Source organism: Microtus oregoni, unplaced genomic scaffold, assembly GCF_018167655.1.
Source record: "Microtus oregoni isolate MIOR12 unplaced genomic scaffold, Mior012 000014F_ref0000157, whole genome shotgun sequence".
Taxonomy (NCBI): Eukaryota; Metazoa; Chordata; class Mammalia; order Rodentia; family Cricetidae; genus Microtus; species Microtus oregoni.
Window position 1 is genome coordinate 9,188,851 of NW_024543073.1, and position 15,674 is coordinate 9,204,524.

The following is a 15,674-nucleotide window of genomic DNA, read 5'->3' on the forward strand; positions in this document are numbered from 1 at the left end:
CACAATGCAAATATTGGTTTGCTATATAACATATGCTAGATCAACCATACCTAAAACCAGCCTGTTGGGTATGATTTATCCAGAAAGATCTTTGTGTTTGGTTAGTCAAGTGTCTCAGGCGTTTTTATGCAACAAGATGATGTGCATATTTTTAGACTACCTTTGTAATATGGATTAAAGGTTAAGACTTGATTACATAACCAACAGGATGCAAGGTATGTGTCAGCAATCATAATAAGACAGCATCTTATAAAGCAACTTTAAATTTAGCACCTGTATCATTGGATTTCTTTGCTTTCCTGAAAGAATTCACAAGCAAATAACCAGGTACTTAATACCTCAGCACAGAAACATCGGAGAATCAGCCCCGCTGTCCAGCAGCCCAGAGCTGTATAAAACTGTTACTACAGAGAAAGAAAAACAAGACAGAAGCAGAACCTTCATTTGGTCCAACCTTGTTTTGAAACAGAAGTCCTGACCTATGATGTCATTTCTGGAGCAGAAAAGCAGAAGTCTTTTCTACATTGTTTATCTTTTTTTTTCCTTTGGCACGGTGTCTAAAGGCTCAGACCATCTTTTTTAAAGGAGTTACTTGAACAAACTGCTTCTTGTATTAAGGTAGGAAAGTCTAGGCACAAATAAATGCATTCACACAGAAATATCCAGCTTCCAAATTCTGAATCTTAAGACTGCATTTTCAATCATTATAGGCAGTTTAACAACAACCAGGAAAAATAGACCATGAAAATGTGCTCCTTCCGTGTGAAGTCCCAATACTACTAGTCAGTCTCAGGTTTGTTGCTTTTCAAAATGGTCTTGAACATTTTCCAATGGTCTCTTGTCCCCTCTGCTTGGCAGGGGTAGGTGTTGGCACTCTCCACATTGCAGATGTAGTCAGCCCAGTCAGATGACTGCAGAAGAGACTCATTATTCAATCGTATTCAAGTCTCTGCTCTGCTTTTGAGTCAGAGCTGTTGGCCTTATAGACCAGGGGAAATGACTCTCGTGCTACAGCAGCGTATGATACTAGGACAGGCCGGCTGGATCTTAAATTTAAGAAGCCTACACCGAGGGACTTCGTTTTGAATGACAATAAACAGGGAAGTTGGGGGCAAAGGTCTTCATTTCTACTTAGGGTGGAGGAATCCTTTTCTTTCCTCCATAACAAGGAAGCCTGAACCAGACATGCCTTGGCCTTAGGAAGGGTACTTGGGCCGGCGACCCGACGTGACACGCGGTTCTAAGCACCCACAGACACACACCGGGTGTCCTGTCATCGGTCCCTTCAGCCCCTCGCTCCAAAAGCCTCGACAGCACGTGGCCCTCAACCCATTCCCGCTGCAGCGTCAAGGCGAAGCCGGAGCCCTGGGAGGCATGGCTCGTTGTTTTCCCGCGCCTTCTAGGCCGCGCGCTGAACGCGACACGGCGCGGGCTCGTACAGAGCCGGGCTGTGCGCGCTCCGGTGCCAGAGACGGTTAAAGCCGGCGGACTCCAGGCCGCAGAGGAGCTGGGCGGGGCCGCCTGCAGCCAGAGCGCGCGGGCGCCGGGCAGGAAGACGCGGGCGGTCGTGAGTGCGCAGGCGCGCGGCGCCCCGCCTCCCCGCTCCCCCTCCGTCGTCGGTCCGGGCGGGCGGCGCGAGCCCTCCCACTCTCCCCCGCGCTGCCTCACGACTGCGGCCCTCGCTTCACCCCCGACGCCCGGCGTGCGCGTTCGCCAGCCCGCACGCCAGTCCGCCCGCCCTCCCGCAGGCCCGGGGCCTCCGCCCGCTCGTCCGCCGCCGCTCGCCGCGGCCCCGCTCGTGTCCACGCTGCCTCCCGGGCCGGCGCGGCCGCGGGCCACCGCTGCCCCTCCCGCCGCCACCCCGCCCCCTCCCCGCCTGTTCCGCCCGCCAGCCGCCGCTCCGGATGAGGTGATGGCAACGGCCAACTTCGGCAAGATCCAGATCGGGATTTACGTGGAAATCAAGCGTAGCGATGGTGAGCCGCGCCGGGCCAGTCGGCCCTTTGATTGCTCCGCGGGGTTGTGGGGGCGGGAAGGCGGCGGCCCGGTCGCTTTTGTGTGCGGCGTTGTGCGGATGAGGCGGGCGTGGGGTCCGCCCGGGCGCCGCTGCAGTGCGGGGGCCCCGGCCGCAGGGCTGGCCGGGCGGGGGCCGCTCCCGGCTTGACGGTCCTCCCCGGGGACTCCGTTAGGGCTGACCGTGCCTCGCGCTCTCCCGGCTCTGCCTTTTACCGGTCTCTGCAGCCCGTGGCGTGGCGAGGGTGGGAGCGTGAAGATCGGGGGGTTTCTGCACCGAGAGAGCCGACTGCCAGGCAGACGCTGATGGGCAACCATCCGGTTGTTTTTAACTGCTCTCCGGTTGTCAGGCCCCTTCGCCTGTCCTCTCCTAGCACGCTCTGCTTTCCTTTTTGCTCGTCCCTTTTCTGGAGGAGGATGCAGAGAATGCTGCACTCGGCCATGAAAAGGGGTGGGGGGGGAGCAACGGAAAGAAATGCGCGATACGCTTTGCCAAGGTGATGGTCGTGAAAGGGATGGAGAGGACGGAGAGACGTGGTTGCAGTCCACTCGAGGCACTACTGAGAGGTGGGGGTGGGCGACCGGATGTTGATAGTTTCACACCCTCGGGAGGTAACTGAGAAAAGTGTAAGGCGAGGTGAAGACACATGTTTAATTCCTTTTTTTTTTTTTTTTCAAGACCCGTCTTATAGTTGTTTTTGCGGATTCCTCTTGGGGGGAAATGTTTCATGTCACTGATTTCGAAGTGTAAAATGGAAATCGTTTAGATTGTAAAGGAAATAATGAGAAAAAGGGGATGAATGAAATTATATTCCTTAATTCGTATATTGAGAAGCGGGTTAGCTTGAATTATGAGTTGATTCTTGACTGCATCTCCCCCATAACCAATTCTTTTTACTTACTTTTGGCCTATTCACCATCCTTTACCCTAGTTAATAAGGGCGTGGATATGACACCCACTTTTTGATTTCTACCAAATTCGACCAAGTTATGTCAATAGATATGAGTAGATTGGTTTCCCTGTTATTTATGATGTTTGGGAAGACCCTCTACGGCTAGTGATTTTTCCTTCCTCTTTGCTTCTGAAGTAATTTGTGGTAACTGGAAGCATCATAATTTGTGTATAAGAGCTTTAGAAGTTACCAAATGGGAAAGAGATGTTTCCTTTACTTCGATTGGGGGTTTACTTTATTATTTCTCTGCAGATTGCCTTCTTGTAATTGTTATGCTGTTTCATGCCATTTTAGTTTTTGGTGAATGCGGATTAGCTGTATATCAACAAATGCAGGATTTACGTGTTAATTTAAAACTTGGAAGTATAATAAAAATGTAAGTTCTTACAGTCTTGCAAGTCTTAACTATGGTAATTTTAGGATATGGGCTTATAATAATGTTCCCTCCGCCTTCAACTTCAGCCTATAGCAGAAATTCTGACACATGAGAGCTTTATATTCCAGGTTATAGTAACCTAGACAACATTTTAAGAAGTGGCTTCTCACAAGAAGTAGTAATGTCAGTACAGTGTGTACTGTGCTGACTATAGGTTGTAAATGCTTAAGTGCCTTGGATGCAAAAGGGTAAAGGTGGGTAGCTCTTTCAAAGCGTTTCGCATCTTATTTTTGGAGACCTTATAATCTCAAACTGGCCTTGAACTTGTTTTGTAGCTGAGAACCTTGACTGCCTCCTGCCTCCACCTTCTGAGTGCCAATTTATATGGTCCTGGGGATCAAGCACTCAGCAGTTGAACTACATCTTCAGCCCTGAAAAAGTGGGTAACCTCTAAAGGAAATAGCATTCAAAGTGTTTCACTGTTTGGACGATTTCCCCCAAACTTTCTCTCTTTTCACTTTAAGGGGGCTGTTTTTGCTTTCTTCCTTCTGCAGCAGATCAGTGATTGTATAAAATATCAGTGGTTTTTGTAAAAAATAAAAATAAATAAACCAGCCTTGTGGTTAAATAAACACTGATTCCTGAGACCTGAAATCACAGGAGTAAAGAAGAGCCACTTCAGCCTGCTGTTAACTGGGCAACACTGCACGGCATGCATGATTTTTGTTCCTATCAAGGATAGTCATATATTAAAGAATTCCAAAGGCCAAATCATAAACCAAAATGGGCCCATTTATGTCTTTGAAGATCTTGCAAAAACTCTAATTCCAGGAAGTCCTCACTGATAGTTAAAACCGGATTACCAGTGGGCTTCTGAATTCCCAAGTCATCCTCAGTCATCTCATTCGTGAGACAGCACATTTGCTTAAGCGTTATACTTAGAACCGTACTGCCTAATGTTTTCAGACTGCATGGCTAAAGTAGGTTTTCATATAGAGAGTGCAGTGGAGGCATGTGAAGATGTCTTCGCTCACAGGATTAAAATACTTTGCTTGCTTGAGTACATCTGTGCCTCACCCCACACGCCCATGTGGGTCCCAGTTGAGTGAGTGCATTGCTCATTTTTGGAGTTTTGTTTTCAAACATTGTGTTAGGGCTGGTGAAAAGGTTCAGCCTGATGACCTGAGTTCCGTCTCCAGGATGTTTGTTATGGAAGGAGAGAATCAATCCTTGCATTATTTTAATTAGTCAGTCAACTGGAATTTTATCAGGAAATAGAATCCTCTCTCTGTGCTGATTTCTGAACTACCATCTTCCCACTGTGAGTCCCCTTCCCTGGTGGCCTCTTCCCAGGATCCTTAGGGATGATTAAAGCAGAATGATCTAAGGTTTTCTGGTTATTTGAATTTTGTATTATTATGCTCCCCCCTCCAATATTATAAGGTTAGATATGGCAAGAATTTGGCTTAGAGTCTAGAGATTGCTTTCATTCATAGGTAAACTGGTATGAAATTGGAATGATTTCTTAAAATAGACACGTTCTCTTGCTTAGGCCTTAATATTACTTGATTCAGGTCCATTTTAGAATTCAGTGACTCTTAAAAACTACAGTTACACAGATAGCCTGTATTGGGAAAAATCTTTTTTAAAACTCCCCTATTAAACTAAAAAATCTGTAGTAACAGTGACTGGTTACCCTTTGGGAACTGGGGCACTGCTGAAAAATAGTAAATATTTGAAAAGTGCAGCTGAGGTGGCATTGGTTTCTTAGTTGATTTGTTGTCTAATGGGCTTGTTTTAATTTTCAACTAAAAATCTTGGAAGATTCTCATTTTGTATAAATGGAAACTGAGTCATGGATCAACATGAGTAACCTGTGTAGATCACATAGTTTGTCAGTGGCAGTTAACTCGCCTTGCATGGTATAGAAACCTGACTACCAAGAATGATTGCACAAAAGGAGGAATTCTCTGCTCCTTCAGAACTATATATACCACTTTCTACAGCCTAGTCAGTGTGTAGAAAGTGTGTCTCACTTACGAAAAAGGTACTGTAGAGCATTGTGTAGAGCCACATTGTGATAAATAATAGTTACTAGAGTGTTCCTGTTTCTTAATTAACATAGAGAAAACAGTGTCTTCATTAAGGCATCTGAAAAGCAGAGGAGATGGGGATTTCAGAGGGTCGTCAGGAACACTGGAGCTTAGGGCAGAGAGGTATGCTTTGCCATTTATTATTCTACTAGTTCATCCTTACATGCCATTTTATAGGCTTCTGATGAATAGAGTCACAACTTAAATAATTAAAAGTGGGCAGTGTAAGACTACAATAGTAATTATGTGACTGTTGTGGGACCAGGACAGATTAGGCATTTTGTAGATTGGTAATTTCCTCTTGCAGGTGATTAAGATGGTATTGCTTTGGTGTTATATTTATTAGGCATAGTTTTCCAGTTGCTTCTAAACATATTATCTACTTGGGTTCTTACAGGGACCATATGAAGTAATAAGCAGAGTAGAAAGACAGCAGATGCATCATTTGCCAAGCTCACATGGTTCAAAATAGACCAGGCTGGCCTTGAACTCACACCTGTTTAAAGTGTATGTCTATCCTTTAAGCTAAGAAAGTTTAAACAAATACTTGCAAAACAAACAAGTATCTTAAGCAATTATTTTAGGTTAAAGAGCAGAGGATATTAAACCAGGACAGGCTCCAAAGTGACAGAAAAACCAGAAAAGAAAATAAAATACACTTTAAACTCTAGATAAAACTGAGCTTTATTCTTCTGGTTTACTTTTGGAGCAAAGTTGGTTTTCTTTATGTCACCCACCAACTTTTTAAAACCTATCTCTAATATGAAAATCTATGGTCTGAAACTGCAGATCTGAAACGTTGATTCCTTGATATGATACCACAAACTGAAAATTGATGCCTGGTCTTATATGAAGAACTGCAGTCAAAACACAGGCACACTTTTTAAGAAATCAATAAAATTAACCCCAGTTTATGTGTGTAAGATACACACACACCAAATGAATTTGATAATAGGGTCTTTTCCCCAATATATCATTATGTGTGTGCAGTTGAGACACACTGAGCATGTCTGGTGCCAAGCTGAAGTAGATGTAAGGGACAAGCATTGGCTGCTTTTCTGAAGGACTTGGGTTCAACTCCTAGCACTCACATGATAGCTCATAACAGGCTATAGTCCAATTCCAGGGGATGCAACACCTTCTTCTGGCTTCCAAAGGTACTAGGAATGCATGTGGGCATTGATATAGATGCAGGGAAAACGCCCTTATACTTTACACACAAAGGTAAATTTTAAAAAGATAAAACTCTTTAAAAAATAGACAATAGTGTTTTCTCATACTAAACATTCAAGTACTTAGGGATTCATAGAAGCTGTGGATGCTGTGCCACATAAATAACATAGAGAGCAAAGTAAGTTCAGATGCACGGGCAGTGGGGTCTTGTCTAATGAAAACGCAGTGAAATAGCATATCAACTCATTGTCAGCTAGTTATGTCAGCTTTTTGTTGTATTCAAAGAGTACAGTGAGGAAGCAAATGTCTTTCTTAAAAGTCACACGTCAGCTGGACATGTAGCTTAGTGGTAGATTCTGGGTTCAATTCTAAGCATTGTTGATTTGTTTAAAGTAAAATTCATATTTCCAAGGCAAAGAGTGCCGCTCAGTGGTAGAGCAATTGCAGGGCCGTGGGTTCAGTTTGTCTAGACCTTTCTTATTTTTTGATAATATTTTTCTCTTTACATGTTATAATAAAACTTGCACATTCACACACTAGAGTGTGAAGTATTTTGGAATATAGACCTTAAATGATTGTAGTATATCAAAAAATAATGAAATATCCCATTTCTGTGTTTTTAATGACAGATTTCATTAAATTATTCCATGTCCTACATTCAGTTATGTGTAGAAATGGAATGAACAAAGTCCTAATAAAGAAACAAATGGTTTTAGTAGTGTGACTAGTACTAATAGGTGCATGCTAGTCTGTGTAAACCTGTGCCTTTTTAGAGTTAGGCTCCAGTTAGACTCCCTGTTTGCCTCTTCCTCTTCTTTCCTCGAGAACCCACGTTCAGCTTACTATAGCGCTGATTCCGATAGTCCTTGCCAGTTAGATGGATTGGCATTACTTGCCACTAGTGATCTACTATTTTTCCTAATTTTTAACCTTTGTTCTAATTTCAAAAGGCATAATGTACTCCAGTTTTAAGTTTCTGGCAGACCATCGGCTCCTGACAGCTGTTTTTTCTTAGAGAACCCGAGTGGGAATCCTTACAGACACAGACTAAGGACATCAGATATGGACATAGGTAAAGCATTCTACCAGCTGCTCATAGTCAGTGTGATTGAGAATAGACACCCTTCACAGTGTTGCCAAGTACTCCTCTGTTATATTTTATTTACTTTCAAAGAATCCCCTTTTTGTAGGTTTTGACACTAATTTTTAATAAAGTTCCATATACGTAAAGTTATTTTTAGAGATAGGATCAAGAACGAATATGTGTATGATTACATTTGTTGAGTGATCATAACTTTTGATGAACAGACAGACCTATTAGCTTCCATCTTCTATACTGCTGTTTAACTTTAATTTCTTTTTTAAAAAGTTGATCCAAGCAGGATGATCTCTGCAGATTGAAGACCATCCAGGTTATAAAGTGAGACCCTATGTCAGAATTTTTAAAAGTCACTTGTTCTTTTGATATCTGCAGGGATTTAGCATTCATGCCCTTTGCTAAATGTGTGCCATACAGTACTGGATTTTCATGACAGCCTGTAAGGCAGACGCTGTCTTCCCTGCTTCACACAGATTCTAGCCAGGATTGTGACCCTTTATTTTCAAAAAAGCTGGATTTTCCTAATGATCCTGGCTAGACTTCATGGAAAGTAAAATGTAAATAGTGGAGAACGTATTGGTGGAGGAGGCAGCATTCTGGGCTTATAGCACAACATGGAAGAAGTTCCTGAGCTGGAAACATTGGGCTGTTGATAAAGGGAATTTAAGACGGGGTTGGAAGGGTGAGAGATGAAGAACACAAGGAAATGGGGGAGGGGGACCTAGAGCACCTCGTTAAACGCTTGGAAAAAAAGGTAAGGTAAGCATCTTGGAATTAGTTTCTAGGACACTTGGAAACTACTGTAGGACTTAATCTCCTGAAAGCCGTAACAAGAGTTAGCCAGTGATTAGTGATAGCTTAGAGACAGAACTACAGAAAATGAGAATTAGCGTGGTGAAGATTGCTTTGGTCTAGGAGGTGAACAGTACTCAGAAGCAGATGAGACGAAAGCAAGGCAATAACCTTGTTATGTGGTGGCATCGCTTGTGCTAATTGTTGCTGTTGTGTGTTTTACTCTTTTTTTTTTTCTTTACCCGTCACCCAGCTTCCAAATAATCACACAAATGGAAGCTTATTCTTTCTTATAAATGCCCAGCTTGGCTTATTTCTAGCCAGCTTTCCTTAACTTAAATTATCCGATGTACCTTTTGACTCGTGGGACTGTGTGACTGGCCCCAGCATCCTCCTTTTCTCCTCCTCCCAGATTTCTCCTGTTTATTCTGTCAGAAGCATATAGGAAATCTCTGTGAACTTAAAAAGGGGAAAGGGATGTGCAAACTTTGTCTAGATCTCCTTTGAAAATAATGGACCAATTAATGGTAATATATAATACTTAAGAATAAAGATGAATTAAACCATGGAATTCATGTTTGTTTCTATTTATTTTTAAGATTTATTTATTTAATGTATGCGTATTCCATCTGCATGTATGACTTTATGCCAGAAGTGAGCCACCATGTGGCTGCTGGAAATTGAACTCAGGACCTCTAGAAGCAGCTAGTGCCCTTAACCACCGAGTTATCTCTTCAGCCCCTTGCTTTTTTATTTTTAAGACAGAATCACGTGTGTGCTAGGCTGACTGTACTTAACTCACTATGTAATGGAGGATGACCGTGAATTTAAGATCCTCCTGCCTCCCCATCCCCAGCACTGGGATTACTACACCCTATTCAGTTATAAGGACTGAACTCAAGGCTTTGCACATGTTAGGCCATTACTTTTCTGAGTTTTCTACATGCTAGGCAGTTACTTATTCAATTGAGCTATACCCCAGCACCAGAATTTTTTTTTTAAATCATACTTAGTATATTGGCTAATATACTAAGAGATGTGAGTTTGCTAACATAATTTTAAATGAGCTATGTAGTGCAGTAAGAAAGATTCAGATGGGGCTGGAGAGATGGCTCAGTGGTTAAGAGCATTGCCTGTTCTTCCAAAGGTCCTGAGTTCAATTCCCAGCAACCACATGGTGGCTCACAACCATCTGTAAAGAGGTCTGGTGCCCTATTCTGGCCTGCAGACATGCACACAGACAGAATATTGTATGCATAATAAATAAATAAATAAATAAATAAATAAAGATTCAGATATATTTGACAACTGGAATAAATAATTTCTTTATTTTTGCCTATGGACATAGTAAGTTTATAGTTCGATATTATGATGAATGTCCAATTCAAGCATTGCTTCTTGATGCGTCATCCTTGAGATTGGCCAATATTGACTATAAAATGATTTAACAATGGCATATCTCTGCTCTAAGATGTAAGCATGTGAAATTTATTTTCTGTTTGAGTTTGGGGTGCAAACAGCTTTAAACGTATGTGGAGTCTTAGTTTGGTTTGGGAGGCAATAATTTTACAGGTAACAGAACTGTAATTTACTGTGGGACACTAAAGAGAAGTGGATTTAAGGATTTAGCAAATGAGAAAAATTAGAGGCTTCTAATTCACTAGAGATAAATCTTGGGATTTAGTCACAGGTAGATATTTGGTAAAATACTGTGTTGAAATAATCCGGTTAGCTAAGGATGAAACAATTATATTTTATTTATTATAGGGGGAAAACTCATGAAACAGGAAACAAATCCAGTCACAGCAATGTCCCACAGGAAAAGGCACAGAAAGAGAGTACCTACCCTGGATCCCAGCGAAGCTATGCCTTAACTAAGACCCACCTCTTAAAAATGATTGGCTAACAAGGTTCCCCATCATCTCCCCTTTTGTCTAAACAAGAGCGATCCAAACCCAATACAAAACTATATACAATAGGAATAGATATCAAGTATAAAATTACAAACAACATAAGCAATATTAAGCAAGAAACACATGACAAAAGAGTATAAATCTTGCATCGGAAATAAGCTTGGCTAAATCATGAGAGGAAGGTAACTATGACTATCTAATCTTCAACCCCATCAAAGGCCTGAGGAGGAAGATAGTATTACTGGAGTGGCCAGGAAGTGCAATCAAACAGCTTCCAAAGCCAGTAGAATATGACGGAGACAATTAGCTACCTGAGCAATCACCCAAAGTCTCATTTGCAGTGTTGAAGCAACCAACTTTGGCTAAGGCCTAGCGTAACTGACAGACCATTTTCAGAGGCAGGAGATTTTTTCAGAACCGTCTTACCCTGTCTTGGCAAGGTTTGGCCATCCTTTTCCTTGTGTCCTGCTTATCCAGTCCAGATACCATGTACTTGTCAGGGGACGAGGCAGGGGCAGTTCCTTGCCCAAAGGCCAGTTGTGCCAAGAAGAAAACAAAACTCCTAGTGTCTTCGGTGCTCAACATTCTCTTGGGAATAGATTGGTGCTGTCAGGAGCAATCATGTCTCATGTCAATGTAACTCTGAGTTATTTAAATGCCATCTTCTACAGATCCTTGAAGTGGTTGAAGATTATCTAGGCAGAATACAATCTCTGTATCTAAAGAATCTAATTGGGTTGGAGAGATGGCTCAGAGGTTAAGAGCACTCTGCTCTTCCAGAGGTCCTGAGTTCAATTCCCAGCAACCACATGGTGGCTCACAACCATCAGTACTGAGATCTGGTGCCCTCTGGCGTGCGGGCATACATCGAGGCAGAATGTTGTATACATAATAAATAAATCTTTAAAAAAAAAAGAAAAAAGAAAAAAATCTAATTAATCTGTATGTATGTATAACAAACATGAACAACTATTGACCTCCCTGTTGACGAGACTCAAAGGTCTAGACAGGAAGATACTCTAGCAGATGCTTGCTAGATGGGCAGTGGGTATTGTCACAAAAATGTGTTCAATTACAACTTGGTAGGAGTGCTGATATACTTGATCAGTTCAGGGCCCTTTCAGCTTCCAAGGTCTTCAGTTTTATAAACCTGTTGTTTTACAGTTATATTTGGATTGTTGATGCTCTTTTCCCCATACACAATCCCCCAGAACAGTAGGTATTCTCTCTCTTCTTTCAGTTGCAGTTTTATTTTGAGTGATACATTGCTTTTAACCTTACCAATTCTTATGTCTTTATTAAAAGCCGTTACTTAAAGTATACAGTAGAATTTTCTGTCTTCCTGCTATACCCCATATCTTTCCTTCCCTATTTAGGGTGCTTTATCTATTCTCCTAGAGATCATGTACCTCGGGTATTGGTCCTAAACCTGAAGCACTTCTCACGTAGTTCTCGCTATATTAGGTAAACTGAATTCTTTTTAGCCTAGGCGGAATGGTTCTAGAAACACAATGTTATTTAATGGATTACTACATATCTCCTCTTGAATGTTTCATAAACTTCTTATTTAGCAAGCCCATAATTGAACTAGTTCTTAAGTGTAGATGTATGTCATCACTTTACTTTTTCTTTTGCCTAACTCTGAAACCAAGTTGTCTTCCTTGACTCTTTGCTCTGGACTTCATGTTCTATCCTCAGTTGTCTTAATGAAATGTTCAAGTACTCTTTCACCCTTCTAATTCATCCGGCACCATGACTTTGGTCAGGCTGGAAACTTGTCTATGTTGCTGCAACAGTTTCTGGAAGATCTCTCCACCTTTGATTACTTGCTGTTTCTTAGCAAGCCTGAGCAGTCTGCCCCACTTGATAGCATCATTCTTGTCACTTAGTTTGAAACATAGGCTACTCCAGACATGCTGGGTAACTCCTTTTTCTTTTTAGCTATTGTTAAACATCCCACCCTTTTTATTCCTAAGATGAATCCAAGTTTTATGTTATGCATCCCATCTGTTTATTTGGTCAGAATGCTCATGAGAGTGTATTAACTGCTTAATTTTGTCTGGTCAGACTCCGGGTCTGCTTTGTCCCCACTACCTAGCAGATGGTCTCTATACAAGATTGACAGTTTGCTGAGTCAGTGTTTAAGTGGAGTAGCCATGCTACTCTTTCTACACAAGCTTTGACATTCTTTTTTTTATGATTTGTGTTGCTCTTCTCCATGTGATTTCAAGCAAACCTAAGTTATGTACCAGGTATGATGATGAAATCCTGGAATCCCAGCATTCGCGAGGCTGAGGCAAGGAGATAGTGAGGCAAGCATGAGCAACATAGCTCAAAACCAGCCTAGAGTGAGGAAAGAGAGAGAGAGAGAGAGAGAGAGAGAGAGGGATGAGGGAGGGAGGGAGGTGAGGGAGGGAAGGAGGAAGGATCCAGCTTTATTTTTGGTGGCCTGTGACCACTAAACAAACATAGATATTGAAGGATAGCTAGTTGTCTCTGTTACTATGACAGTGTACATGTAAACAGAGAAGAGAGCAGATTAAAGTGTTGGAGAATAAATGAACTGCAGTCTTTTCAGCTCATTCAGGATTTGGGGGCTTTGGGACAGTGGGGCATATAAAGACAACAAAGAAATGCCATTTTCTTGAAAGGTTTATAGTGGGGATGACTAGAAAGGTGGCAGCACCCTTACAGATGTAGGCTGAGCATGTGAAATTAGATATTTGTGTAATCAGCCTGTCCAGAGTCTGGTAGTGCTTGGGACCAGTCAGGTGTCCTTTATGTGGCATAAATCACTGCTTTCCTCTCTACCTTGCTGTGCCCTTTGGCAGGACTCTTCTTTTTGTTCGTCTTCCTTACTGGTTCTTTTTCCTGTTCTTGACTCTTTGATGCTGGTGTTCTTCTGGGTTCTGTCTTTAGTCATCTCACAATGCACTATTTACCTTTGTCAGCCTACATAACTCTGAAAAAAAAAATGTCTATTTAAACATTGCGAATTGACTGAACAGAATGAACCTGTTGGGGGCATAGACATTAAAGATGCTATTTTCTTACCATCCCTGTACTCAGTTGTGCTTTATCAGTTCTACTTTACTGGACTGGTTCTTTCCGGGTCAGTTGTAGAGGACAAGAAGTCCTTGTGCACGTGGACAAGCACTGGAGAAGTCAGGAAAGTTAAACAGACAGGCTTCCTTCAGTGGAAGGAGATATTTACCTGTCCTCCTCCAGGAATGCTGGGAAATGATGTCGTTTACAACCTGGTGATCGTTTGCTACTTGTCGAGCCGTCCTCTGCTCACATCCCCCAGAATTTATGTTTTATTTATCCCAGACCCTTTTCACCTAAATTTTGAGTATTGCTTCTAGGCCATAGACCTTGTCCTTATGAGTAATGTCACTTGTATTCTACAGCACCTTCAGTGACTTCTATGTTATCTTAGGCCCAGACCAAAGTTGACACCCACAGGCATTATGTTGATCTCAGTCACACTCCCCAGACCCTAAATCTTGGGCACTATCTCTGAGTCATCATTGCCTAGCTTTGTAAATGAAGCTAGATGTAAACAATTTATAAATTGTAAAGCATTGGTGGCAAGTGCTCTCCTTTTATTCACTTTATCCATCTTGTTGGCCCTTTTTCTAGTAAGAAAAAATTAGTAGGGATTAAAATCCTTGAAGTAGAATCAGTGGTCAAAGAATTAATTCTTTTTAGTTTGCTGGAACTTGGCTATTTGCCTTCCACAAGGCAAGAATTTACCTTTCTGCCTGCAAAGTGCCTACTGGTCAGACCCTCATTGATTGCCTTTACATTAGGCATTGTTCTTACTTCAGCTTGGATCGGGAGCAGAATTTGATGGTTGCTTCTCGTTCCTTTTGAAATACCTTCTTCAGTTGTGTTCTGATACTCTGCTGGGTTTTCCTTGTCTCTGACAACATCTGGATCACCTGTACTGCTACCATTAGTTGCCTTGCACAGACAAATGAAAACCTAGGACTTCTGTGCTTGCTCTCTATGATCACAGTTAGCTTTTAAATGCTATGTGGATCAGTGTTTCTACAAGTGTTGTATTATCATCATCGTCGTCATTATTATTTTTATTCCCCCAAAGAGCCTTTTTTACATTTTCCCCTTGTCACTCCCTCACAATGAAATTTTAGTACCACAGATATCTGTTGTCTGTGCATCTCTTCATGTGTGTGGCCCTTGGGAATGGCCTGAACTGTTGTAATATCTGATATATGTTCTCCTTGAGAGCCATTTTTTTTTTTATCCTCTTTAGGACATTATCTTTGTTGGTGAGAAACTGGCGTGCTGAAGCTTTTCTCTTCAGCTGGACTACTCCCAGAACCAGCCAGCTTACTTGATTGCACTGCTAGGTAGATAGCCCCAAACTTGATATGTATAAAATGAAACTCAGTAGCTTGACTTTAGCCACACTGTCCACACTGAGCTCCTATAACTCCACTCTTTGTGTATCTTTTACTCTAGACTATGTAATTTTGTATTCTCTATTTAACCTTAACTATTTAAGAACTTGAAGGAATGGCTCTTGTCTATTTGACCAGACATTGAAAACAGAAATTTGAGAAAGCTGTTTAGCCACTACTACCACAGAATTCCATTGGTGGTGTAGAAGAGATTGTGATGAGAAATTGAGGATGTAGTAACGTTATAGTGTTATTCTCATGTAAGGGTGTGTTCAGGCACAAGAGAAGATACCTCTATAGCCAGTTCTTGAGTGGAATTTCCTTCGAGTAAGAATTTGAGTCTTTAGGTAAGACTGCTCGGTATATTCAGCAGAATGTGTTGTTTTAGCAACATTGGTGCATAAAATTGCGGTATTCTAGAGAACAAGTCATTTTTCTTAGCCCAGATCTATTTTGGGTATTTTATCACAGAGGGACATGTGAAGATGTCCTTTAAAGTTCCCAAGTGTTTAAATTTACTTAGTTAATAACACCTACTTAAGGATTTAAAATTTTTATGTGTTGGGTGTGTGGTTGAATGTTTGCAGCAGCACACATGTGGAGGTCAGAGAACAACTTTGTGGAGTAGGTTCTCTCCTTTCACAGTTAGGAACCTCTGCAAGTGGAACTGCAGTGTCATTTCTTGTCACCACATTAAGTGGATATTTTAGGGCCTTAAAACAAAGTTTTTTATTGGTTCAGCTGTAATCATAATCATTTTAGAATTTGAGCTTTTATATTCTAGTTACAGTTCAATTTTGGTACTTTTAAATCTTCACTTACCAACTCCAAATAT

At 41.7% G+C, this 15,674-nt stretch overlaps 1 protein-coding gene across 5 annotated transcripts in view; it reads left to right on the top strand.

Moving 5' to 3' along the window:
• Window positions 1-1,581: 1,581 nt before the first annotated feature.
• The window catches only part of Kif2a (kinesin family member 2A), a 64,179-nt gene continuing 50,086 nt past the window's right edge, over window positions 1,582-15,674 (top strand). For 3 of the 5 annotated variants that reach the window (XM_041663677.1, XM_041663678.1, XM_041663681.1), the window contains exon 1: window positions 1,582-1,976. In XM_041663677.1, the coding sequence (XP_041519611.1) occupies window positions 1,913-1,976 (64 nt within the window). In that variant the 5' untranslated portion in view covers window positions 1,582-1,912. The remainder of the gene's footprint in view (window positions 1,977-15,674) is intronic. The other 2 variants (XM_041663680.1, XM_041663682.1) reach the window with 1 other exon arrangement.